The sequence below is a fragment of the Lutjanus erythropterus genome, chromosome 24 (assembly GCF_056507025.1).
Source record: "Lutjanus erythropterus isolate fLutEry1 chromosome 24, fLutEry1.hap2, whole genome shotgun sequence".
Taxonomy (NCBI): domain Eukaryota; kingdom Metazoa; phylum Chordata; class Actinopteri; order Lutjaniformes; family Lutjanidae; genus Lutjanus; species Lutjanus erythropterus.
In genome coordinates this window covers 937014-964755 of record NC_139340.1, presented here as the reverse complement: position 1 = coordinate 964755, position 27742 = coordinate 937014, and the positions used below count along the sequence as shown (strand labels likewise).

At 38.6% G+C, this 27742-nt stretch overlaps 1 protein-coding gene across 2 annotated transcripts; it reads right to left on the bottom strand.

The window, feature by feature from the left end:
- On the bottom strand, nt 1-27742 carry LOC146304462 (uncharacterized). Of its 2 annotated transcripts, none has more exons than XM_084713551.1 (2): nt 5402-5968; nt 1-1185 (listed from the first exon to the last, which is right to left on the bottom strand). In XM_084713551.1, the coding sequence occupies exons 1-2, from the start codon at nt 5466-5468 to the stop codon at nt 134-136; spliced, it is 1119 nt and encodes a 372-aa protein (XP_084569677.1). In that variant the 5' UTR covers nt 5469-5968; the 3' UTR covers nt 1-133. The 2 variants fall into 2 exon arrangements, with proteins under 2 accessions (XP_084569677.1, XP_084569676.1); XM_084713550.1 differs by lacking the exons at nt 1-1185; nt 5402-5968 and adding exons at nt 20302-21931; nt 27147-27742.

Here is a 27742-nt window from a genome sequence, read left to right as displayed (position 1 = left end):
AAAAACAAAATTAAAATCCTGTGGCTTCATCATAGCTGTATGTCAGTTTGAACTGATGAGTGTTAAGCCAAGCCTTGCACTCAGTACTTCAATCCTGTTGGAAGAAACAGACTCAACAAGAATCTCTTTAGCTTCATTTACAATCGCTACTCTCACCAACACACTTATGTTTTCTGAGAAGAGCAAACCGAGTGAATCTTTTATCACAAATGCTGCAACCAAATGGTTTCTCCCCTGTGTGGACAGTCAGGTGTTGTTTCAGATATATTTTGCGTGCAAACGTTTTACCACAATCTGAACAACTAAATGGTTTCTCCCCAGTATGCATTCTCATGTGTGTAGTCAAATTGCTTCTGTCACCAAAGCTTGCTTTACAAACTGAGCATGTGAATGGTTTTTCGCCTGTATGAACTCTTATGTGTGAGGTCAAAGCTAAGCTTCGTATAAATCCTTTGCCACAGAAAGGACAACTAAAGGGTTTCTCTCCTGTGTGGATTCTCATGTGTGTCTCAAGATCTTCTTTCCGTTGAAAAGTCTTTTTACAAACTGAGCAGCTGAAACGTTTTCCTTCTGAATGAAGTCTCATGTGAGTTGTTAGGGAATTCTTCAAGTGGTATTTTTTACCACAAACTGAGCAACTAAATGGTTTGGCTTCTGTTTGATTTCCATTGTGTTTCTGCAGTTGTCCCTTGTGGCCAGAGTCTGTAGCACATTCAGAGGAGCTAACTGAGGGTTTTCCAGCGTTACATTCCTTATCACCTACAGGTACTTTATTGCTTTGAAGAGTGTTTGAATCTGACTGAGGTTCCCTGGTCTCTTCCCAGTCACAACTGTCATCTGTCTCAGGTTCAGAGGAATGTGAAGTCTTGTCATGAGCAGCTGTATTAAAGTCCCTGGCTGGTTCTGACCCTTCACAGTCCTCTCTTTCAGCCTCTGTTTTTATATGCTCAGTTTGTTTTTGATGAAGCTGTGAGGACTGAGGTTTCTCTTCATCATCTTCTTCACTCTTCACAGGGAAAGGAGTGAATGTGAAATTAGTGACATCAGCCTCCTGACTGGTCCAAAGTTCCTCCTGTTCCTGTTTAATATGAGGTAGCTCTGGTGTGTTCTCCGGGTCCTGACTGGTGCGCCACTCATGCTGTTCAGGGGGATCATCTTCTGTACTCACCAACAGCAGCTGACCGTCTGTAGAAAATAATGATAACAATGAAATACTTACAAGTTTTAGAAAAATGTAATGTTAAAAAGTTTATACCACTGACATAGCATCTTTCTTAAATTTGTGGAGAAATGCAAATTCAGATAAGGGATGAGTCATGATTTCCAAATATCTGAATAGTCATTAAATTGTAAAAAAAAAAATCAAATAGGTCATATGACTATTGTTTTGTCTTTTAAAATCTTTTTAAAAGTTTGTCTCCCTTGTGCACCTCCCTGGTGCCTGAAATAGTTTGAATGAAGTGTGTTTTCCTGACACATTGAGTTTATTTTGTTTATTGGACTCCATTAATGCCCCAGCTGAAACCTGGGAGTATGGGAGGTGGTGGGAGTGGGGATATGAATATATCACCAGTTGCCAGTTGCTGGGCAATATTTATCATATCGACCAACCTGAGTGACACTGTAATAAAGAGTGTGGACGCAGAGAGAGCAAAGTTACCCCGAGAGCTTGTTTAAGTCAAAGCCAAGGCAAAAGCCAAAGCCAAATGCAAGTGTGGTTAAACTTTTAAAAACAAGTCGCAGACAACGCTAGCTGTAATATTTGTAATTAACATGCAAAGCTGGTGAGGGTAAGATATAGGCGCTGTGCCGATTGGCAATCTGATCGTACATTGGTGATGGAAGGGATGAACAACGATTGTCTTTTTTCCTTTGGCAATGCTACCAAAGGTTTGGGCGCAGTTAAGAAAGAGAGAGAGCGAGAGACAGAGAGACAGGCAGAGAGACAGAGAGAGAAAGAGAGACAGAGGGACAGGGCGCACGTGTGTGCATATGATGGTGGAGCTCACTGCGGCTTTAATTAATTGATTAAAAAGAACAAAGCACCATGAATTCAAACACTTCTGAACCTTAATGCAGTTAGGAGAGTAACTTGTGGTTCTACCATCTAAGAAACAAAGCACAATGTCTGCCACCAGTTTTGCGTGGGAATACTTGTGCGCTGTGCTGTCTAGAGGGATCAAACGCACCGAACTGAGATTCAAGGAGCACTTTGCTGCCACATTTAAATCTCAGACAAAACTCCAAGTGAAAGCCCAAATCTTCAAGAACACTGGATTCATACTTTTTCAACACTTCTGTCATCTCTGAAATACTGTCAGAGATAACAGCTTATAGACCTCCAACAGTTGGCAGTGGTGAAATGCGTCTATCACAGAAGAAAGACACCAAAATCTCTCGAAGAATCCAATCCAAACCTCAGTGAATACGTTTTTGTTTTTTTTTAATAAATATATAGTTTTAACTTATGATCACTGACTTTGACTCTGCTGGGGATGCAGCACCAGCGTCTGAACACAAACAAAACACGGGATCCGTGTCAGCTTAATATCATGATTTTAAAAGCACCAAATTACTTGCTTTGACAAATTTCGTTAGAATAAAATATGAAGAATTGTAAAATATTATTTCTATGAGGCTGTTCAGACAGATCACAAGCAATTAACTTATATCATCCTGGCAGTGTAGTGAAGGTCAAGCTACATGCAGCTTGTGCAGTTAATATTGTGTTCATTTTAATGTTGATAGTCTTGAAATGGCATTTTCTGCCTGAATAATTAATACCTCGACAATACACTTCATCAGTCAGTTTTGAAACTCACATTTCTTTTCATGACGCATGGTGTTGCCTAAAATATGACCAATGTGATTTGATGGGAGTTGAAATTATACCTTAAAAACAAGTTAATTGCCGGGAAAATGTGCTTCTTTTCCCAGGATACAAAATGTATATTTTGCTGGGGAAAAAAAACAACAACCTAATTCCTACCTAATACCTACCTAACCTAAGAATCAAAAGACTTTTAAAATGGAGCCATTGAATTAAATAGACAATAATCTGTCAAGATGAAAGTCAAATGCAGTTTTATTGTTAACACTAACTTTAAAAAATAACAATTTATTTAACACATAAACATATATTAGGGCATTGATTTAAATTGTTAAAGTGCAGTGAGATACCGTAATGTCAACCAACAAAAGATAAAAAATATTTTTAAAAAATCTCAACTTACTTGGCACCCTTTAATTCAACATAAACAATTACACGATGCCCATGTAGCCTATGTGTTATTAAGATAAATATAAAGAAGTCAATATAAAGCCTATTAAAATAAACGAAAGGCCAAAAACAATATGAAGTCACACTTTTCAATGCTCATTGTGTCAGGCAGGCCAGAGGGGTGTACTATGAAGCGAGATTAATGGGTTAGCAAGCTAAGTTGAGTCTAAAACCAGGATTTTCAGTGTCACGAAGGTGGCTCTTTTAACCTGGCTAGATCACCATGGTAACTTATGCTAAACTCATAACCTGGTCGGGAGCAGGCAGTTCTTTAACTAATTATTGTCCTAACAAGGTTGTTTATGAGCAATATAGCTTTTAAACTGAGGAAAGACATTAAAAATGAAAAGTTGCTGAGCTGCATGTTCATAATATCACCAAACAAATATACAGGGTGTCCATAAAGTCTCTTCACATGTTAACAAATGTATTACAAAAGCAAATGAATAGACAAATCTGTGGAAATTATTACAAAATGAAAAGTAGATATTGAAGTTTTTTGCCTCATTTAATACACCATTAGTTGCACGAAGCACATCAAGACGGAACTCGATTTCTTGCCATGTTCGCTGTAGCACAGCCTCATCAATGGTGGCAATGGCATCAGTGATCTTTTGCTTCATGTGTGAAGCATGAATGTGATTAAAAACTTTGATAACCACTGAGTACATAGAACAAATCTGATTAACATATCTCATCAATTGCTTTTGTAATATTTTTTTTTAATTGTAAAGAGACTTTGTGGACACCCTGTATATAATGTAAAAATGTAACAATGTAATGTAACAGGAACACAAACTGTATGCATCACGTTGTCACGGTAAACCTCCATTTGAGTAATTTTTCCCGTTTGCTCCAGATCAAATTAACACTTTAAATTGACATGGTATATAATCCACACAGTAAAATAATGATGAAACAACTACAGACACTTTAAATACTTTTTACTGTTATCTGTTTTGTGTTGGTGATTTTGCAGCTCAGATCACTGATTAGAAAATTCATCATCATTTATCACATCAGTTTTAAATCAGTTACACTCATTTTACGTTCGTTTAGCCAAAAACTTCAGTGATGTCCACGTCTCTGTCATCATAGGACAGTGTCAGACAGACTTCATCATGTTTAAATCTGCTGTATGGAGTTTTATTGTTTAATGTGCAGTTTTCATGTTAGAATAAACAGCAGCATTAAGACCACATTTAGTCCATCAGTAATTTTCTGACAGCATTCTTCTTCTCCTGCTTTATTTGCAGCAACAATGTTGTTTTTTGCCAATGAATGATTGCCCACTTGACAGGGTGAAGTAAAATGCCTTGCAGGGCTAAAAAAAATCTAACAACACACTTGCATAACTGGGCCAGTGGTAAAAAATAAATAAACTCTATTTTATTAATCAATTAATCAAGTTTTTTCTATTTACTGTCATATAAAACTGAATATCTGAGTTTTTGTCTGACAAAACAAGCCATTGCCTTGGACTTGAGTCTTTGTAATTATTTGATAACTACTAATAAAACAATTTCTACAAGGACAAGTAAACAAGCTGATAATTAAGTACAAATATGAAGTACTTTTACTTTACTTGAGTGTTTCTATTGTCTTCTACTCCACTACATCTCAGAGGTAAATATTTAGCCGCCACCACATTTGCCTGGCTTTAGATATTAGTTACTTTTCAGATTAAAATATTACATACTCACCCTTCCTGTCCAGTAAAACCCATGTATCCCCAAATGGGTTCACTTTGAATATTTGTGATAAGCCTAGTGATTTTAAGTGCTCTTTGTGGTTTGACCAAATTTTCCTACTTCTTATGATAAATGAACTCTTTCAAAACCCTCTCAGATGATCTTTTAATTCAATGTTACTGAACTAAATACAGAGCTGTTTTCTGGTTTTCAAATGTACTAGCTAACTGTCATGCTGTTGTAAATTTAGCTGATAATTCTGTGATTATTTTACTTGTATAACGTTTTTAAAATACGGACTTTAACTTGTAGTTAAGTATTTTCACAGCGTGGTACTATTTTTTTCACTTAACTGTAGAAGATCTGAATACTTTTACCACCACTGATGGTTTCACAGCAGCTGAAAGAGAGAATAAAGATGAAAAAGTACCTTTTGTTTGGACTTCTGGCTTGAAATCACCATCCAGCAGTTCCTCGTCGTTTTTGAATTTAGACATTTTTTAGAAACTCGAGGCAACTTTTCCTCTAAACGCACCCCGTTAAAACAGTCCGGTCACTCTGACGTGCGCTGTGTTGGTTTAACGTTCGTGTCCGTCTGTTTCCAGCTGGCAAGATAAGCTAACTTATAGCTAAGCTTCATTAGACACCAGGAGATAATTCAGGAAGTAAACATTTTCAGAGTAATGGAACAGGACAGAGGTTGTTCAGACAATTTTATCGGGACATTTGGACATTTTGGGTCCGTTGAAATTACAGTTTGGTCTCTGACGAAGCTACTCCAAATAACACGGAGGCCGAGTTCCGTGTCCGTCCTGTTAGCATGCTACGCTTAATAATTCTAGGTTAACAGGAAATGAGTCTGGGTTGAGACATCTAGAAAACAGAGTCCACTTCAACAGGTTTACGCAGACACACAGGGTCTGCTGGTTCACTACGATCGCAGCTTGCGGTAACGCACGTGGTACGTAACAGAATCAGTTAGCATTTTAGCCACGGTCAGTACAATAGATTCCGGTACCACTTCCTTGCAGATTTTCAAAATAAAATCAGGATCGGGTTTATTGGCAAGTAGATTTTAACACAAAAGGGATTCGCTTTAAGCGGTGCGTTACAATAACCATAACAAAACTTAAATAAAGATGAAAGGAAATTTTACTGCAAGAAAACAATATGTACAATATGATTGTTATTTAAATTAATTAAAGAACTTCAGTTTGTGCATCAATGAGCAAAGTACTGTCCAGGGAAATGTGCAGAAGTTCACGTTAATATGTTTAACCCTCATCCTACCAACATATTAACACAGGGGTTAGTTTTAAATGTAGATGCTTCTTAATATGAGTTTGCCATCAACAACCAACACAGTAAACCATTCCGCAAAGTCTCTGTAATACACACACAGTGTACTGTGCACCCAAACTGCAGAAAAAAAAAAGCCAACATCCATGTGTGCACCAAGTCAGCAATGAATAGGAAGCTGGGCTCGGTCATTTTGTGCAGCAGGCCCACGGCCTCCATCCGTACCTCTGCGCCAAAGGCTGGTACAGTATGAGTCTCAGTCAACAGAGATGTCAGGTTGTTGAAGGATTTTAGGATGACTGACACAGTGGTGAGTAGGGCTGGGTATTGTTAAGAACCTCACGATTCGATTCGATTTCGATTCTTTAGGTTTCGATTCGATTTCGATTCGATATTGATTTAAATTCTTCAATATCGATTCAGTAAGAAGTAGAAATACACAAATAATTAAGAGTACCTGTTGGCAATTTTTAAATATTTATTTTCATGCCCATAACACGTGTGGTACGTTACTTCACATCTTTGGGCAATAAAACATCTGAAAATAAAACATTAGCAGCACCATAATAGCTCACTTGTGCATATAAACCTCTGTCTTCACCTCTGTGTACAGCTTCGGGATGGCGACCTCTGTCATGTGTTTTCGTGTTGGTATTGCGTATCGTGGTTCAAGTGTGTTTACCATCTTCTTAAAACCTTCATTTTCCACGACACTGTACGGTCGAAGGTCCTTGCAAATGAAGACGGCAACAGACTCTGTTATCTTCTGTGCGCGGACAGAGCTTGGCGGTAGTTTGCAGACATATTGTTGTTGTCTGGTCGCGTGCAGCCTCCGTCCTTAAAACGCGAATCACACGAAGATGTTGTGCACAACGCCCCCAGTGGCCAGGAGGTGAATCGATTCAGAGGGTTTGCTTAATCGATATTGAATTAGGAGGCGGATAATTTCGATGCATCGATTTTTCGATATTTTTACCCAACCCTAGTGGTGAGATGTCCCATCCATCTCTGTTCCAGCAGACCCTTAAGGTATACACTCTTATAGTGCTCAACAACTTTCTGCTTCTTGCAGAATTTGTAAAGCGGCCGAATCATTTACAATTAATGCTACAGATGATCTATAAATGATTTATTGGTCAGTCACTATTTAGTTTTCCAAATGATAAATCAACATACTTATTACAAAATTAGTTATAAATGGTTATAATGGAGATCCGTCTCCTTGCTTGAGAATCTTTTTTTTTTTTTTCTTTTTGTTTCCTCCTGGTAAATCCGCCGTCATGCTGACACAGCCTTCACTCCTGGCACACCGGCTTCTTAAAGGTGATGAAAGCAGACTTTGTGATTGGTTTATTGCATGCTCGGCCTAAACTCACCGGTGATTAATGACGACACTTGGACACACCTGATAGGTGTATCCAAATGTGCGCTGTTGGCACAAGGGGCAGGACAGGGCAGGATACCCCGGCACCCCTGCTGTACGACGAGAAGGTGTATTTGGACACACCTTGAATAAATTAAATCCATGGTGCCTCACACTTTCCACTTGTGCTTTAGATCGGTGTAAGATGAGCATTAATCCCTTCTGCATCACCAGTGATTTGTGGCAGGCTCAGTACATTTCACCCTCAGTCTTTTGTCTTCGAAGCTCTGGAGAGTTTTTATTCCAGGTGACAAAGAAAAGCAACAACTGAATTTTATTCTCCTTTTTGTCTTTTACAGTGGTATGGAATTAGGTATTGAGAATCATGAAAATTCACTAGTTTTGTTATCGACTACTGCATTTCTGGTATCATGACATTTTTATTCTCATCATTCCAATACAGAAATATAGGCTACAGGCATAAAAAGAGTTTATGTTTAGTTTGACCTCTGTGAGTTGTAGCCATAGCGATGGATATAAATTATAATAATAATAACAAATAACACTAATATTGCTAATAATAATAATAATAATGATGATCAACAATGGATATAAAGAATAATGTTGATCTCAGAGATCTGAAGCATAGACAATTTTTATTTTCTCCTGTCTTGTGAACTCTTAAGTGTGTGGTCAAATTTTTATCTTATAGCTGTATCTTAATATCTTATATATATCTTAATCTTATACCACAGAGGAACTGAAGGGTTTCTCTCCTGTGTGGATTCTCATGTGTGTCACAATGTCTTAATGTCTCATGAGTCATTAAGGAGTTCTTCTGGTGCTATCTGGTGGTTTACCACAAACCACTCCTGTTTTGTTTCTGCAGATATCCTTTGTCACCAAAGCTTGTAGACCATTCTGATGAGTTAAATGATGTTCTTCCAAGATTACGTTCCATATCACTCACAGGTTTTCCATTGTTTTGCAGAGAACTTAAACCTGACAGAGGTTCTGTGATCTCCTCCCAGTCCCAACTGTCATCAGTCTCATGTGACTTTTTGTCATGAGTGACTGGCTGTAAATGACTATCTGGATTAAAATTCCTGTCTAGTTCTGGTCAACAGTCCTCTGCATCTGCTTCTGTTTTAAAATGCTCTGTCTGTCTGTCTTGACTGATCCAGATTTCCTCATGTTCCTCTTCAGTGTGTAGGTCTGATGTGTCCTCCTGTTCCAGACTAGGGCTCCACTCCTGGTCCCAGGAGAGTCCTCTTCATTACTCACCAACAGCAGCTGGACATCTGTGGAGAACAGCAAAATGCACAAGTTTTAGAAAACGGTAATTTCCTGTTCACATGTATGTGTGGAGAAATGTTGCACATTTTGTGTTGGAAGTCATTTAAACTACATGCATATAATCCTGTGGGGACATTGTTGATACAATGGCAACAAGACTGGAGAAGCAAGCAATAAAGGCTTAATTAAGGGTATGCACATCAAGAACATATTAATGTTTCATTCACCACTGTGCCTATGGGGATCAGGCCAATTAGACACAACAGTGCACACTGTTTTGTGTGAGCTTGTGTGTGTGTGTGTGTGTGGAGCACTTATCATTTTTCTTTTCATTTTTTTTATGTTTTATTTTCTGGTCTGTATTTACATCGGGAAAAAAAATCATATTAGGTGTGCATTCACAATCTGATCCTCCATGCAAATAAGACCATCTCATGACATATTTAACTACATATTTATAGTCGTGCCATTTTTCTTTTCTAAACAAGACAGTAAGGTGATACTTAGGCATTTTGAAAACCCCATTTTAACTGTTTCAATATCTTTATTGTGAAACCACACAATAGAAAACAAAGGAGCGGATTATGGACAACAGGAAGTGAAAGAGAGAAGGACACCATCACCATCAATGGGACTTTGGTTGAGAGTCAGCAGCTTCAGGTATGTTCTCTTGCTGTCTTTCCTGGGCAACACCATGAGAAAGACAGCGAGACAATGGCTCTGCTTCTTCCACTTGGGGAGGCTCCACATGGACTGCAGGACACTCTGCAACTTCCACAAGTACACGATTTAGAGTATCCTGAGTGGCTGTATCCCTGCCCAGTATGCACTGCCTCAACAGTAAGCTTTGCAAGGTGACAGTGAAAACTGCTTAGCACATCACCAGGATGAAGCTACCATCCATGGAGGACCTCGAAGACCCAAATCACTCCATCCACAAAATGTTCTGCCTGCTGACAGTACTGCAGCAACTGATCCCACACCATTAAGCTTAGGGACAGCTTCATCCCACAAGCCATAAGGCTGTTGAACAATGATACGATGAACAATATTACCGATGGCACCATACAAGGAAAGATGTGTTGACACTTGTGAGAATGCCAGTTTTAACATTAGACCTTTAGGACTCTCCCTTATTTTGAAAACAACAAATGCTTAGAGAGAGTTACAGGTCTGTCCAGTTGAAATGTTTGTTCCTTGTCAAGGCTAGCTAGGTTTAGCACCAGGTTATTAAAGACCAGAGTATTGATGAGAGCCGACATTTAAATTTTGATATAATTTATTATCACAGGGCTGCAGCATCTCTCCTCTCTGCGTCAGTGCAGCTCCTCCATACACACACATACAGTACAGACACACTGAGGAGGTCAGTGTGATTCTCTGACTCTGTCTGTATCTGATCTGTTGACTTTCTTCATCAGCAGGATGTTTTATAAAGACAAAAAGATTAAACCTAACTCATATTCTGGGTTTTTCTCTACATATTAATCCACCCATGATTCAGTTTTCACAGCAGCAGAGAAGCTGCGTGTGGAGGAGACTGTTGTTAATGACGGAGTTTATTACAACAGAAACTAACGTGATGGTTAATGACATCGACACCAACCAGATGCACTTATAAAATTAAACAACTGTATAAGGAGGCCTAAACGTAAAACAGGAGAGTCTGTGTTTCTCTGTGAGAAACTTTCAGATCTTCTCACAGCAGAGTGAACAGGTGAGGGAGGAGAGGAGGGCAGACTGATCACTAATCAATCACTGATACCGTCGTCCTCTCGGACTGATTTAAAAATAAAAATGCCCAAATTGGTCACAAACCAAACCTGTGTGTCCACACAAATAAAGTCTTTGTGTGAAACACTGCAGAGTTTAACGTCGTGCTGTTTACAGACAGTCTGCTGTCTGTAGTTTGACAGAGAGACAGAGAGGGTTGTGTCTAGAAGGGAACCCTAGACCCGCGAAAGATCGCGCGAGTTTGATTATTTTAGTAGAAATAACAGAAACAAATCTTGCGAGAATTGTGCAAACACGACTGAAAAAGGTGCGCAGCTCAAAAAACAGAAAATCATGTCGTGGTGTCGATGTTTTTAATGTGGCGGGCCGCCATAAATAAAACACTATTCACTGATCCACAGAGAGTCACTGAAACACTGATCATTGACCTGCTGTGATGGAAAAAATACTCACATTCTTTATTTAAGTAAAAGCACTAATGCCACAATGTAAAAATGCCTAATTACAATTTAAAAATCTTGTATGTTATTGTTTCCATTTTTGAAAAATCAACATTTTTATTGTTGTTGTTGTTCTTTAATGGTATTCTTATTGGTATTTTTTGATGACTAAATACAGACCTGCAAACTCATAAGAGGAGAAAAAGGTGTCATGTTGGTAAACCAGTCATCTGTCCTCTGTCCTCTGTCCTCTGGGGGTCTGGGAGCGTCTGTCCTGCTCCAGAAGAAAAATGTTGTGATTTTAACATGTGAACAAAACATTCTGGTGACTGTTTCAGTTAAAAAAGTGAGTTCACTCTTCTGTTTGTGGTTTCTGCAGACATTACTACCTTTACTTTTACCTTTGTACTTGAAAAAAAAAAGTAAGAAGTAAAGTAAAAACAGTAAAAGTAAATCTACAGTAAAGGTAAAGTTACTTTACTGAGTATTTTTACTTTAGCAATTTATAGTTCATCATTTAATAGACTTGTCTTATCTTCTCTTTTGTATATTACCATTGTTCTTAAATAAAGCAAAAGTAATGTAATAGAAAAAAATGCAGAACATGCAATATTTCTTATCTGATAACTTGATTAATTGGCAGAATAATCGATAGATTATGCTTTAATTTTACTGGTCCGGCCCACTTGAGATCAAATTGGGCTGTATGTGGCCCCTGAACCAAAATGAGTTTGACACCCCTGGACTAACCTTTTCTGTAAAAATGCAAATGCAATAGAAAAATTTAGAGGAATCTGGTCAAAATGGTGGGTACATCACTTCACAGAGACCTGACCTACTTTAAAGGAAATGGCCATTTTCAGTGAACTATGAGGAGCGGACTTTCATAGATAAATGAATGTGTGTGACATTGTTTGTTCAAATGTTTACAGTTGCTAACACTAAAATGTAAGGGAGAAAAATAGAAGAAGACAAACTTATTTTTAATGCCATTATTTGGGTTATGTCTGTATTATTTTGTACTTATGTAAATGTGATGTATGTACTGTCTTAATGTACTGAATGTCTTGCAAACCTGGACTGTGAATGACCTCCCTAATAAAAACAGAATTAAAAAAATATATATATATATGGTTTTTTTTTCTGGCCACAGTAAAAATGTAAAAAAAATTCAAAGATTCCTGTGGGATGGGTGATAGTTTACTGAGACTGCCTAAATAATTATGTTTTATTGGACTTTCTTGAAGCATTCTGCTGTAAGTGTAGCGTAGCTCCTTTAAGGAATAGGAAAGTGATGATACTGCTATGGAACAGAAACTTAAACTTGTGAGCTGCCAATCTAGCAGTAAATAATATGTGCAGGTTACAGTGTGTCTGTCAATAAAAGCTGTTTCTGTTTTCACCCATACGTGTAGTAAATCACCACTTACGCTGACAAATTTGAGGTATTTATACTTGAGTATCAGCATTTTATGAAACATTATACTTATACTCCACCACATCTTGGGGTACTTTTCTGACAGCTTTCACTCCTTGTTACTCCTCAGATTATAGTTTTTCACACCATTCTTGTCCAGTGAAAATGAGTGAATGAGTGAAAGTGACCAAATCTTGTGTGCTAACACTCTATAACAGGTACATGAACTGATTAAATTTTGGAGACCAACGCTTTCGAGATGGCCGCAAAATGGCCGCCTGACAGACCTGTCTCTGAAAACACACTTATGCCAATAGCTCGGTCAATTTTAAAGCTTTTCATCTGAGATTCGGTCAGTACAAAGTTTACGCCTTGCCCACATTATGTATCATGTGCATTATGATATCACGCAATCCTGCAAGACTGGGGGAATCCATATGTGACATTGACTTTGACCTTAATCCAAAACAAAACATAAAGGTTAGTGGCCTTTAGCTTAATCGGGCAAGATAGACCCCATGGGCCTATGATTTTTTTGTTTCCTCAGATGCTGACCTGATCTTGCATCATGAAAACCAAGAAAAACAAGTCATCTCAACTAGGGGTCAACCGATAATCACCCTGGCCGATATTCTGCATTTTTATGGTTATCGGTATCGGCCATCTTTTCCACCGATAAGCAGATAACATACATTTTGCAGCTGGTTCTCAAACTCCTGGGACACTTGCAAATAGGATTTATAATGAATCAATGGTTTCAATCAGGTGTAGGGAGCACAAAAAGTCACAGTTGTATGAAACTGTTGCAGGCGGAGGCATCAGAATCGACGCTTTAGCGTCGACTTCTACCTGTTTTCATTGTTTATTAATATGATATGATACTTTGCTGGCAATTAAGTACAGCAATTAAAACAAACCTGCTCTGTGACAACCAACTTCATGGTTGAAATCAGCGTCCAGGAGTTGGCTTGACATTTTTGCACATTTTCCTTCAGACACACGCCACACAAATGCTTTTGGTCACTCAGATGTGCACTGTGTTGCTAGATGACATTTGTCCATCTATTTCCAGCTAGCAAGCTAAATTAATTTCATTACCTTTATGTGATATCAGGAGTTAAGTTAGATTTTAACCATTTTCTATTAAAGGAAACAGCACAGGGTCTATTCAGACAGCTTTATTTGGGCATTTTGGGTCCATAAAAAAATAGTTTGGTCTCTATCGAAGTTGCTCCTCCTATCATTGTAAGGCATCTCATTTTAGCACAGAATGTTAGTGTAGCTTGCTAGCAGGAAGTAGACAAAGTCCACTTGAACAAGTTTATTCAGACATACAGGCTCTGCTGGTTCACTCCAAATCAAACTTACAATGGACTTGATCGGTAACGGAAAGTGTTAGCGTCTTAACCACAGTAAGTACAGTAGATTCAAGTACTACCTTTTTGCTGATTTTCAAAATAAAATCAGAATCTGCTTTATTGCTACATAGGTTTTTTTTTAAGAAAGTACTGCAAGTCAAGAAGTATAAATGAAAAACTATAAAAACAAAACAGTATGTTATATACAGTACTGTGCAAAAGTTTTAGGCAGGTGTGAACTTATGTTGTAAAGTAAAAATGCTTTCAAAAATAGAAAATGTAATTGTTTATTTTTATCAATTTACAAAATGCAAAGTGAGTGAACAGAAGAAAAATCTAAATCAAATCAATATTCGGTGTGACCACCCTTTGCCTTCAAAAAACATCAGCATCAATTCCTCTAGGTACACTTGCACACAGGACTCCTTGTTCTTATTTATACTGAAGATAGTTCATAATAATATTGGCTGTATGTTTGGGGTCATTGACCTACTGCAGAATAAATGTGGGGCCAATCAGATGCTTCCCTGATGGTACTGCATGATGGTATAGTGAAGTATTTGCCTGTATTTCTCAGCATTGAGGACACCATTAATCCTGACCAAATCCCCAACTCCATTTGCAGAATTGCAGCCCCAAACTTGCAAGGAACCTCCACCACGCTTCACTGTTGCCTGCAGACACTCATTATTGTCCCACTCTCCAGCCCTTCAGCGAATCAACAGCCTTCTGCACCAGTCATATATTTTAAATTTTGACTCATCAGTCCAGAGCACCTGCTGCCATTTTTCTGCACCCCAGTTCCTTTTCATGCATAGTTGAGTCCAGTGTGCGAAATACCCGTCAATATTCGGGGGGGTCCCCATCTCCCGATTGTTGCGCAATACCGATCTAAATTTTCTCAATATGCAGTAGGTCTATAACAGGGGTATTCAATTAAAATTCAAAGAGGTCCAGTTAGAGAAAATTTCCTAAAGCAAAGGTCCGGAATATCATAATGTCTAACTTTCTCGAGTGGGCCGAACCAGTAAAATTTAAGTATAATCTATTGATTATTCTGCCGATTACTCGAGTAATCAGATAAGAAATATTGCGTGTTCTGCATTTTTTTTCTATTACATTACTTTTGCTTTATTTAAGAACAATGGAAATATACAAAAGAGAAGATAAGACAGGTCTATTAAATGAACAACTATAAATTGCTAAAGTAAAAATACTCAGCAAAGTAACTTTACTTTTAATGTAGATTTACTTTTACTGTTTTCACTTTACTTTTTACTTTTTTTTTCCAAGTACAAAGGTAAAAGTAAAGGTAGTGATGTCTGCAGAACCACAAACAGAAGAGTGAACTCACTCTTTTAACTGAAACAGTCACCAGGATGTTTTGTTAACATGTTAAAATCACAACATTTTTCTTCTGGAGCAGGACAGACGCTCCCAGACCCCCAGAGGACAGAGGGCAGGGGACTGGTTTACTAACATGCCACCTTTTTCTCCTCTTATGAGTTTGCAGGTCTGTATTTAGTAATAAAAAAATAAAAAAAATAAAAAAAATAGCGATAAGAATACCATTAAAAGTACAACAACAGCAATAAAAATGTTGATTTTTCAAAAAAGGAAACAATAACATGCACACTTTTTAAATTGTAATGAAGTAAAAACACTAATACAACAATGTAAAAATACCTAAATAAAGAATGTGAGTATTTTTTCCATCACAGCAGGTCAGTGATCAGTGTTTCAGTGACTCTCTGTGGTTCAGTGAATAGTGTTTTATTTATGGCGCCCGCCACATTAAAAACATCTGCACCACCACATGATTTTCTATTTTTGGAGCTGCGCATCTTTTTCGGTCGTGTCTAGAAGGTAACTCTTTATTTGCACTCTCGCGAGATTTGTGTTCGTTATTTCTACTAAAATAATCAAACTCTCGCGATCTTTCGCGGGTCTAGGGTTCCCTTCTAGACATGACCCTCTGTCTCTCTCTCTCTCTCTCTCTCTGTCTCTCTGTCAAACTACAGACAGCAGACTGTCTGTAAACAGCACGATGTTTCACTCTGCAGTGTTTCACACAAAGACTTTATTTGTGTGGACACACAGGTTTGGTTTGTCACCAATTTTGTCATTTTTATTTTTTAATCAGTCTGAGAGGACGACGGTATCAGTGATTGATTAGTGATCAGTCTGCCCTCCTCTCCTCCCTCACCTGTTCACTCTGCTGTGAGAAGATCTGAAAGTTTCTCTCAGAGAAACACAGACTCTCCTGTTTTACGTTTAGGCCTCCTTATACAGTTGTTTAATTTTATAAGTGCATCTGGTTGGTGTCGATGTCATTAACCATCACGTTAGTTTCTGTTGTAATAAACTCGTCATTAACAACAGTCTCCTCCACACACATCTTCTCTGCAGTTGGTCTGTGTGTTTCCTGATCGGCTAAAGAAGCGCCGGAAAGACTAGAAAACTTGCGCCAGTTAAAATAGAAGCGTCCCGTCAAAAATTAAAATCTATTAATAATTTATTGGTTATAGGTCCGGGTCCGTATAGGACGGCGTGTGGGTCCGGACTCGGACCGCGGTCCGCCATTTGGGGACCCCTGGTCTATAACATTACAATATTTCATGGATGCAAGCCAAGACAATCAGTCTATAGCCTACGTGACAGCACACAGGCACACACTTAACAATGTTTGATAATCCCATAATATTCGCAAAGCAACACTGACATAGGAGGTTGCACTGGCTAAAGTTGTATGGATGCACGTTGTTTTATAACAAGGAGAGGCAAAGTTGTGCATTACAATGCAGACACAACAATTGACACCAATCTGGCGCACTTACAAGAGCAATTTACTGAATAAATGTCAGGTATAGCCTATCGGCACGCAATCAGTGCACTTGCAAATGAGAGCCTGCAGTATGACCGATCACGTGACATAATCTAACCATCCATCTACAGCAAATATGACAGTGCTAGCAGCTAACGTTACCCCAGCACCTGCTGCGTCTTCAGAGCACTCGGCCTCAACTTCACCTTGTTCTTCTGTGGAGTCACTGGGTGGGAGAGGATCCTCTGTTCTGGTAGCGAGTGGGCCCACTGTGCTACCTGCACCAGCATCTTCATCTCTGAGTGCCACCTTTTTGAATGTGAACCCAAAGTGTGCGCGTGATACACTCTGGTTTAGCTTTCGCTTGCTTGCCATTTTTAGTATGACCAGTATGACTTCTCAACATTACGTCTTTCTTCTGTTTGGTGCGCACATGGCTAATTTGCATACACACACAGGACTAGCTGGCTCCGTTTGGCAAAAAATATTTGTGAGTATTTTTTTTTTTTTAATTCTGAATACTGGACATGGTGAGCTTAAAAACATTTTAGTGACCATTAGTGACAATGAAATATTTCTTTTGACAAAATTTGAGACCCCCTTCAAATTTTGCTTTTGAGGCTTTCAGGGGTCTCATGGGTTAATCAGTACATCTTGAAACTCCAGTCTGCTGTGAAATCTTTGCCTGGAAGAGACCCTGCTGAAGCAGTAGAACTGCCTTGTGTCTTGTTGCTGTGCTCAGTCTTGTCATGGTGTCTGACCTGTGACATCAAACTGTCTTCCACAACCTCACCTTGGTAGCAGAGTTTGGCTGCTCCTCACCCAGTTTTAAGCCTCCTACACAGCTGTTTCTGTTTCATTTAATGACTGTTTCAACCTACATATTGAAACTGATGATCATTAGCATCTGTTTGGTAGAACTGGTTAATCACACACCTGAATATGATCCTACAAAATCCCTGATTTTGTGCAAGTGTACCTAGATTTTTTGATGCTGTTTTGAAGGCAAAGGGTGGTCACACCAAATATTGATCTGATTTAGATTTTTCTTGTTTGTTCTCTGCATTCATAAATTCATAAAATAAACAATTATATTTTATATTTTTGAAAGTGTTCTTACTTTAAGCATTTCTTCACACCTACCTAAACCCTTCGCACATTACAGTATGTAATACAGTAATATAGTTTTATTTCACTGATGAAATTGAACAGTTAAAAAAAAAAAAAACATCTTCCCATTTCATAACATTTATGCTGCTCTTAGTTTCCCCCATAACCCCCCGTTTCTATCTGTGAAAGGCCAGGGTAAAAGTAAGATGACAAAATTACAAACAGTCTCTATAACAAACAGATATACAATCTCCTCAACTGTGAGCTACTAGATTGGACAACAGAACTCTGTTTCTCAGAGGTTTTCACCTTTTTCTTTGGACACCAGCCTTTTCACAGAATAGCTCAATGATTTAACCAAGACCTCAAAAGTTCTCAACAGTCCTTTAACAAACTGTTGGGTTGGACACATTTAAACTCTGTTTCTAAGAGCATTTCACTGTGTCCTTTGGCAGCGTAATGCACCTGTCATCTAACACATGCTATTTAGTCACTGTTTCTTAAAAACTGTACTAGTATAACATTGCCTGTCCCACAAGTAAGGTCTTTTTATTTTTCCCTTTCATCAAAAGAGCCACAAAACCTCCAAGCAGTCCACAAACACCCTGGGTTACTGAACATTGGAATGTTAGCACACTCACAACTTTTTCTTTTTTTTTCATTCATCCATTTATTATGACACTATAGATACAATTAGATTCTGCACACCATCATCATGGTGGACTACAACCTTTTTTCCCTCATCATGAGAAACAGACGAAACAAGCCAGAAACTGCTTGTTGTAGGTTCAGTGTTGAGTACACATTTAAAGTACTTTACTTCATGCATGATGATTATTTACAGCTGAATCATTTACAAATAATGCTACAGATATGACTAGTTGTTCCACAAGTATTTTCCAAATGATGAATCAACACATTTATATAGCATTATGGTCTTTGATTACAATATCATACCTCAACAAAAAATTATCATTAAAAATTGCATTTACTCATTTATGCCTGTTATTGAGCTTTTAAAACATTTTACTAAGAACAGATGAAAAAATATTAAAGCCATGAGATTATTATAACGGTTCAAGTTAAAAAAAAAAAAATAACTTGTTTCGAAATCTTCTCTAAATGATTTTTTATCCTGAAACAAGATAGAAAAAGGCAGGTTGCTTTGTGCTAAACGAACAATAACACAGACGGAGACATACAATACTAAAAATAAGAAATTGGTGACAGTTTTTTTCTTTTTTCTTTTTTTTTTGCTGGCGCCTTTTTCTCTTTGTTTGTCACAAATTATTGAAATGACCGGGATGATGGGCAATTAAATTTGTAGTATTAAAAGAATTCGATTTGGCTGCCCTTGTGTATCTAGTGCTGATCAATCATTGCAAATGGTAACTCAGCTGTCCTCTTTGAAACCTCCACATTGAAGACATACTTTAAGTGTAACTTGCATGCTGGAGCCCCCCAGTGAATCAATGTTTAATGAAATGATGTAGAAATCTGATTTTCAAAAATTACACATATACAGAGAGAATGTAGAATTTTATTTGTGAGAGAATTTTACTTTTACATCTAAAAACCAACAAACCAGAAGTGCCGTAGTTTGAAACAGAAGGGCCAAATAAAACCAGAGACTGAGAGAGAGAGAGGGGAGGAGAGAGAGAAAAATGAACGACAGTTTCCTGATAAACTTTTTGTTTGTAAAGTGCTTGTGTGGTCAGCATCGGCCAGCAGTCACACCACCATTTTAGTTATGGAGGCAGCAGTGACGTCCTACCTCTTAACCTGCATGAAAAGTACCCAGGAGCCAGAGCTAGCGCCCACTCTACTCCTGTCAGGAAAACCATGGACTCAATGTCCTGACAGGCAGGAGTTTATGCGGCCATAGCATAAACAATGATTTGGCATGGTTAATGGAAGTATAATGCACTGTGAAAAAAAAAGGCTGAACAATGCCAACTCGCTGAAAGATGATCGCTCAGACTCAATACCACCTACTTCTGTACTTCTGTTGGTCAGTGGCAGACTCAGGCACAGAAACTTCCTCTTCCTATAATATGACAGTAACAAGCATTTTTAAGAGCCTTGTTAAAACAAACTAATCCTCTAATTTTTTGTCCTAATGTGTAAAAAATCTTAAATAAAATTTTAAGATCATCATTTTACACAAGGCTACATATAAATTTCATTAGGAAATTTAACCTGCAAGTTACACTTCAAGCTGCATGCACGTTATTAAACAACCATCTGATCAGTCTGTCATTTCATCAGAAATGATAACTTTGCACTGATATAGTTAACCCTTTGGTACCGTGGAAATTTTCATCCATCTCCACTCCAAATTTGGCCATAACTTTCACTATATTGCATTATATGGAATGAATTTTTGTCAGGAATTTTATGTGATTTTAGAAAATTTAATTTAAAAACTTTTAAAAGGTGACAGTGACAGTTTTGATCAGAACTGGGGTTAATTAACATATTTATGTAAAAAAGTTTTTGTTAGTGGCTGTTTTCAGCCACCAACAGAATGAAAGGATGTGAATTCTAATGGTACCGAAGGGTTCATTTTAAAGCCTTTGTCACGTGATGCTGATCCTATATTATCATGCATCCTTAGTGGTTACAAATAGAAACAGAAGTAAAGCTGAAAAGACTTATTTCGGAATCTGTATCACAGTTTTGAAAGGATCAATTCTGAGTGAAGTCTTGCCCTCAATACTTTGATATTAAAGAAACTGGCTAAACAATCATCTCTGCAAATTCATTTACTTCCGCTGCTCTGACCAACACACTTGTGTTTTTTGAAAATATGAAGCCGACTGAATCTTTTATCACAAACACTGCAACTAAATCGTTTTTCTCCTGTGTGGACGGTCAAGTGTCTTCTCAGAGTTCCCCTTTCTCCAAATCTTTTATCACAAAATGGACAACTAAATGGCTTCTCCCCTGTGTGGACTGTCAAATGTTGTTTTAGAGTTCCTTTCCGTGCAAATCTTTTACCACAAACTGAACAATTAAATGGTTTATCCCCGGTATGGATTCTCATGTGTTTGGACAAAGTGCCTCGGTCACTGAAACTTTTACTACAAACTGAGCAGGAGAAAGGTTTTTCTCCTGTATGAACTCTTAAATGGGTAGTCAAAGCTGAGCTTTGTGCAAATCGTGTACCACAGACAGAGCAACTGAACGGTTTCTCCCCTGTGTGGATTCTCATGTGTTTAGATAGAGTCTTTTTAAGACTGAAACTTGCCTTACAAACTGAGCATGTGAAAGGTTTTTCTCCTGTATGAACTCTTAAATGGGAGGTCAAAGTTGAGCTACGTGCAAATCTTGTACCACAGACAGAGCAACTGAACGGTTTCTCCCCTGTGTGTATTCTCATGTGGTTCAAAACGTTTCCTCTCTGTTGAAAAGTTTTTTTACAAACTGAGCAGCTGAAACGTTTTCCCTCTGAATGAAGTCTCATATGAGCTGTTAAAGAGTTCTTCCTGTGGTACATTTTACCACAAACTGAACAACTAAATGATTTCACTGCTGTTTGGATCCCATTATGTCCCTTGTGCCCAAAACTTGTAGCACACTCAGATGAGCTAACTGAAGTTCTTCCAGTATTACATTCCAGATCACTTACAGGTATTTCATTGTGTTGCAGAGGATTTAAACCTAACTGAGATTCCCTGGTCTCATCCCAATCACAACTGTCATCAGTCTCAGGTTCAGAGGAGTGTGGCGTCTCATCATGGGTAACTGGTTGTAAATGACTATCTGGATTGAAATTCTTGGCTGATTCTGATCCTCCACAGTCCTCTCCATCAGATTCTGTTTTCAAACCCTTTACATCATTGTTCTCTTCAGGTTGGCTTTGATGAAGCTGTGACAACTGAGGTTTCTCCTCCTCATCATCTTCCTCACTCTTCACAGGGACAGGAGTGAATGTGAACTTGATGGCATCATCCTCCTCAAGCCCTCGAAGCCGTTCTCCCTCCTGAATGGTCCAGAGTTCCTCCTGTTCCTCTTTAATGTGTGGCAGCTCTGGTGGGTCCTCCTGAGCCAGACTGGGGCTCAACTCCTGCCGCTCAAGGGAATCCTCTTCTTTACACACCAATAGCAGCTGGACATCTGTGGGGAATAATGAAATACAGTATAATTTTTCCATACCTTCATACCCTCCTCACATTTGACAGAGCATTAGTAATATAAGTATTTTATGTAAAACTTGTGTAAAACAGCTAATCTGAACTATATTTTATACTCCTACAATGCAGAGCTGATCATCATAGTGGCATTATTCCCACAGCTGGGACACAACACACAGGCATGCAGGAGCTCCACTTGGTTCCTGAGAGAATGCAGCCTTTATTCTCTGACAAACTCAAACCTAAAGTTTACATTTACAACGCGGTCTCTGTACATATTCTGCCAGAATGACAACTTCACTGCTCATCTTTCCCTCCGTTCAGCGCCTATTTCACAGTAATTGTAACCATAGCCAGTAATTAGTCTGTCCCTCACACTCTGTATTGCTCACTAAAGTTACAAACTCACAATGAAATGCTACTCTGATGTGCCAGTTGTCTGCAGTGTTTATCTTCATCATGTGAACTGAATCCAAAATATTCACAAACAGGGACAGTGGCATTTTTCCTCTTTTTACCTAATTAGTCCTGGAACTTTATCCCCAAGACACCATGTTTTGTCTTCTTATGACCGCTATGTTTGTCTGCTCAGCTGTGCTGCTGTGCAGAGACTGACCTCTGGTGGCAAAAGCTGAACACTACAATACAGCATACAGTATCAGCTTAACAAGAAGAGGAGGCTCTGTATTTATGACAGTTTTGAAAATCACACTGTTGGGGTTTCTACCTTTATACCACACAAGCCTAATTTAAAGCACTGACTATATTTCCTTACATGAGTGGAGAAATGTTTCACATTTGGCGCTTTGAAGTTATTCAAAGTCATTGCTTTGCATTTTGTAAAAGCAAAAATGCCATAACATGACAGCAATCAAGGCAGCTGCAATTTCATGCTCATGTGCACATGTAAACCCACCAGTGCTGAGTTCAAATAAATCTCTCAGCTAAAGATATAAAAATGTCTTATTGCTTAAGAAAGCAAACAAATCATTTTGATTTGATGCACAAGGTTTTATGCCATGCTGCCAATCATGTGAGCGTGTCTCTGGGGAGGGTTTAGCATTTGTCTCTACATACTTTTTAATATGATTTATATTCATGTCTGTGTGTTCGGGGGATAGGGCTTTTTAAGTCAAATTGAAAGAATGAAGGTAATCAGGTGTGAATTTATTCACTGATTCTGCATGCAATAAGAAGATAGAAGTCCATCAAAAGTGAAGAACTGTGGCACTTTTTTTCCATACACAGGAAAATTTGACTTTACTCAGTTCCTTCGAATAGACAATTTTATCAGTTTCTGTCTTTTCAGCAAAGCTCAGAATACATAAAAGAACTGATTGTCGACTACAAGAGGTGACAGGGAGACAGAGGTCGGACTCTCTGGGTACCTCACGATTCAATACAATTCAGGGGGCTATGATTCAATGAGAAAATGATTCTCAATGTATCTTGATGCATCTCGATTAGGGATGCGTGCGATTAGTTGACTATACGATTAAATGTCCCCACCCATGCTAGTCGGCACCAGAAATACTAGTCGTTTAAAATATTTATCAATATTTCATTCATGCATGATGCCAGTTATCTGTTGCCTCTAAGATTTTATGCAGCTGCCCGCCACTGTCTCGCCCAGCGCATATAAACCGATCGCCCTGGCAACCCTGGACGTTTATATCAGCAAAGTCGGACAGATGAATGTAGACTGTGACAGAATAAGCTGATATATATATTCACTCAACTGGAGAAATGTGCCCACTTTAAGCGCATACATGGACATAAACCTGCAAGTGGAGCTGCTGCTGCTGCTACTAGCACTGCTAACGTTAGCCACACTGTGTGTCAGGCTGGCAACTAACGTTAGCTCTGGGTCCTTTACACTGTGACCCTTTACGGTCTGAAAAGGTGAAGGTTTATTGAGTTGTTGCCATGTTTTGTACATTAATGTGTAAGGCTTGTATTGCACAGCATAAAGTAGTGCGCATTTCAGCAGTTGGCGATTGTATTTTTTCAGACAGTGTTTAACATTATAAATTAATATTAAAATTAGTGGCCAGGAACATCCCTAATCTTGATGCATCAAAATCTTAAGCTTTTAAGCCAGGGGGGTACCAGTTGGATTGTATTTATCTGCAGCTGCTCACATTCAGCCATCCTCACCAAAAGCTCAGGAAGTAGTCTAGTTTAAAAGTAAACATGATGTATGATACGTTTAGGGTGGAATCCTGTTTGATTTGATTCAGAATCTATTTTTGACTGAATGAATAGAAAAGGAGATACAATATTCACTTTATTATTCCAGTTTCCCTGAAATGCAATATTGAACATAGTGGCAATTAAATGCATCAATTAATTAATCCAGTGATGGGCAACTTTGATGACAGAGAGGCCCCAAATACATATATATACATATATATTTACTTAAAAAAAAGAAAAATTCACAGGAGACAGGCAGTGATCGACTCGACGGTCCGCTGCACTTCAGATATGTGGCAAGTCAATTTTTGATGGATGTTGCATCAATTATCACGCAGCAGATTGAACAGGCAGTAAGTCAGACAGAAAAAGGAAGGGGAATCCGGTTAATTTTCAAAATAAAAGACCCCGTGCAGAGTCACGATTATAAAGACAGACAGAAAAGACACTATTTAACCACGTGGTCTGCTTATCCATGCTAGAAGCACAAAGGGCAATAAAAGAGGACCTGATCAACAAAATCTGAGCAAGTAAACATGATCAGACGGGCAAAACACACCGCTGCTGGTCGGGTTTGCAGCCCTGCAGAGGACGGAACAAAACCATGGTGCACACATGACGAAACAAAGCCACATCTGGTGGTACCTGTGACTTGTGACCTGCTGCCGTACAATAGACTCTAATAGAGTGTCGTCACAAGTGGCAGCTGGTTCAGATGTAGTCAAACAGCCTGCTTGCTGTTGACATCTGTGGAACCAACAATGTATTGATATTTGGAAATTGACTCAAGGGCCGCAGTAAACGAGGACAGGGGTCGCATGCGGATAGTTATTTTCTCCACTATAGAGTTGGCCGCAATTGCGTGCTGCTGTGTGTGTTGCTCAGCGATTCTCTCTGCTGTCTGTTATAGCTGGTCACTGCACTGCTTTGTTCATGTCTTACTGTATTCACAATTACCCTTTGGATTCACCTTGCAAACACAATTACTTAACACCAAATCAAAACATAATTGCAACTGCTGTCTTTAGAGAGGATGAAGTACATCTCTGTTAACTGCTGATAATTCTAGCATGTGCACGCTGCAGACTGTCCAGGTGCTGCGCTGCCCTCACAGCTGAGTTCCACCCTTTTTGCTCTGTTAACTTCATGTTAATTAACATTTAGCAAATTTTATAACTCGATTCAGAATCTTCCATGTCCAAATCACGATGCATCTAAGAATCAAGTATTTCTCCCCACCCCTAAAGGGAGAAGGACACTGATATAGAATAACTGTATTGAGGTGATGTAGTAAGCACACACTGCAAAGAGGTCATTCTGTCTACTGGTGGTCAAGGCAGCATAGCTGAGCCACGATACATGGCATTTGGGGAATAGAGTTATGAGACAAAAATCAGACGTATTGCTTCTCTGGCACCACAGTTTTGGACATGGTTCAACACATCCTGTCTCTTCTGAGTAAACACATGCCAGCAATGTTGCATGTCAGCACAATTAATACCACCTATCAACAGTCTGAAGTACTCAAGGACCACAACAAATCAGTTTTTATCTCTAAATCAATCCCCTCTCTCTGTTGAGGTATAGGACGTTTGAGCAGGCTGCTCAGTCTTAGCACTTGGCTATGGTCTGACTGAGCCTTATACAACTTAGTTTTAATCTTCTCTCAAAGCATGCATAATTTTTTAGCAGAGATGGTATTCATTCCACTAGGCACCTATGTCCTAGCTGCAAACATTCGTCATTACATTATTCTGTCTCCACTGTGATAAGCCCTGCAAAATACCTGGACACAGCACTAGACCCTGAATAGAGCTCTTCCTCTCTGCCACTGACATTCTCCATCTCCCTCACTAGCACCGCCAACCGGCATATAAATTCTTCTCCTCCCAGCCCTGTTGAACAGTTTTGATATTTCCTGTAATCATAAAGCAATGACTGGTCAAACTAAATGTGCACGTTTGACACAGTAACATTAACATCTATTAAAGATTCAAATGAAGGCACGAACTTGTGGTTCCAGCACACAAACACTTTAAAAGCAGACTCAACTTTGACTCTCACTTTTAAACTTGGTGGTATCCATTTGATCATATCTGGTATTATTTATGAATTTTTATCCACCCTTCTTTTGAACAATGACAGATTTATTCTTTGTGGCAACTTAAACATGATGACTCCATTAACGTTAATGCTATTGGTATTTGTTCTTCATCTACTTATCTTTAAGCAGCATGCAGACAAAGACATAACTGTGGTCAAAAATTGGACCTCGTATTTACCCTCAGTATGAAAATATCCACTGTGGAATAACTGGATATAACTGTATCCCTTTGCAAATGTATAGGTTTTAACTGTGTTTATTAATGTTGTCTAATTCCGCTCACAGTAAATCTCAAGATTCTGCACATTGTTTTGATAGTCAAAGCCCAAATAGCTGACAGTTTCAATTTGCTTGTATTCTCAAAATATTACCTCTAAAATTAGGTTTGATACCTCAGAAATAAGCTGCCTGGATAAATGACAATATTTGCAGCTGTACAAGGCAATGTAGGATAGCAGAGCACTAAATGAAGAAAAAAAAATCATTCAGCACATTACAATATTATGGGAAAGTTATTAACAAAAATTTTTATTGATGCAAGAGCACACTACTAATCAAAACATCTTTCCGCCCATCAACAAAACACTTGTTTTGTAGTTAGCACTGTTGATCAGCTGGTAAATCCAGCCACCCTTTGGTGCCCCAGCGTGATGCCAATTTTAAATGTCTTTTATCTTATTTTACTGATAAACTGGAGTCAATTAGAGTCTCTATTGAGCCCAACGCCAGCCATACTTATACACACACGTGTATGTATGTGTGTGTACATTTTATTGATAATACTTACATATATTTGGTTTTGAATGCAGGAGTTACATACAGCAGTTTTTACCATGTGGTAAGTACACTGAGAGATTTGAATATTTACACAAAGAGAGAATACAAATTCAAATGTACAAACCTGCTCTGTGTAACCGGACTTCAGTGTCCAGTAGATCATCCTTGTACTCAACTTCAGACATTTTCCCAAATTCACTGCAACTTATCCTCCAGACACACCGTTAAAACTATTTGGTCACTCTGTTCGTTGTGTTGCTAAACTAACGAGATTATGTTTGTGTCCGTCTACTTCCAGCTGACAAGATGATTTAACTTCATTAGCGTTAGCTTCGTGGGACACCAGGAGATAATTCAGGTGTTAAGAATAACGTAAATAAATACAGGGAGCAGCACAGTCTATTCAGACAGGTATATCAGGACGTTTTTAACATTTTGGCTCCGAGCAAAATACAGTTTGCTTTCTATCAAAGCTACTCCGACTAGCATTGTAAGGCCGACTTCCGACTTCGTCTACTTCCTGCAAGTGAGCTACGTTTGCAACTTCCTTTAGTTAGTATTCCTGGCTACAGAAGATACGTGTCGGCTGAAGCATCCCGAAATTTACAAATAATCAACTTAAGCAGGTTTATTACATACTGAGTCTGCTGGTTCACTCTGACTAAGCTATAGCTCATGGTAACGCACGTGACGCGTAAGAAAAAGTTAGCATGTTAGCCA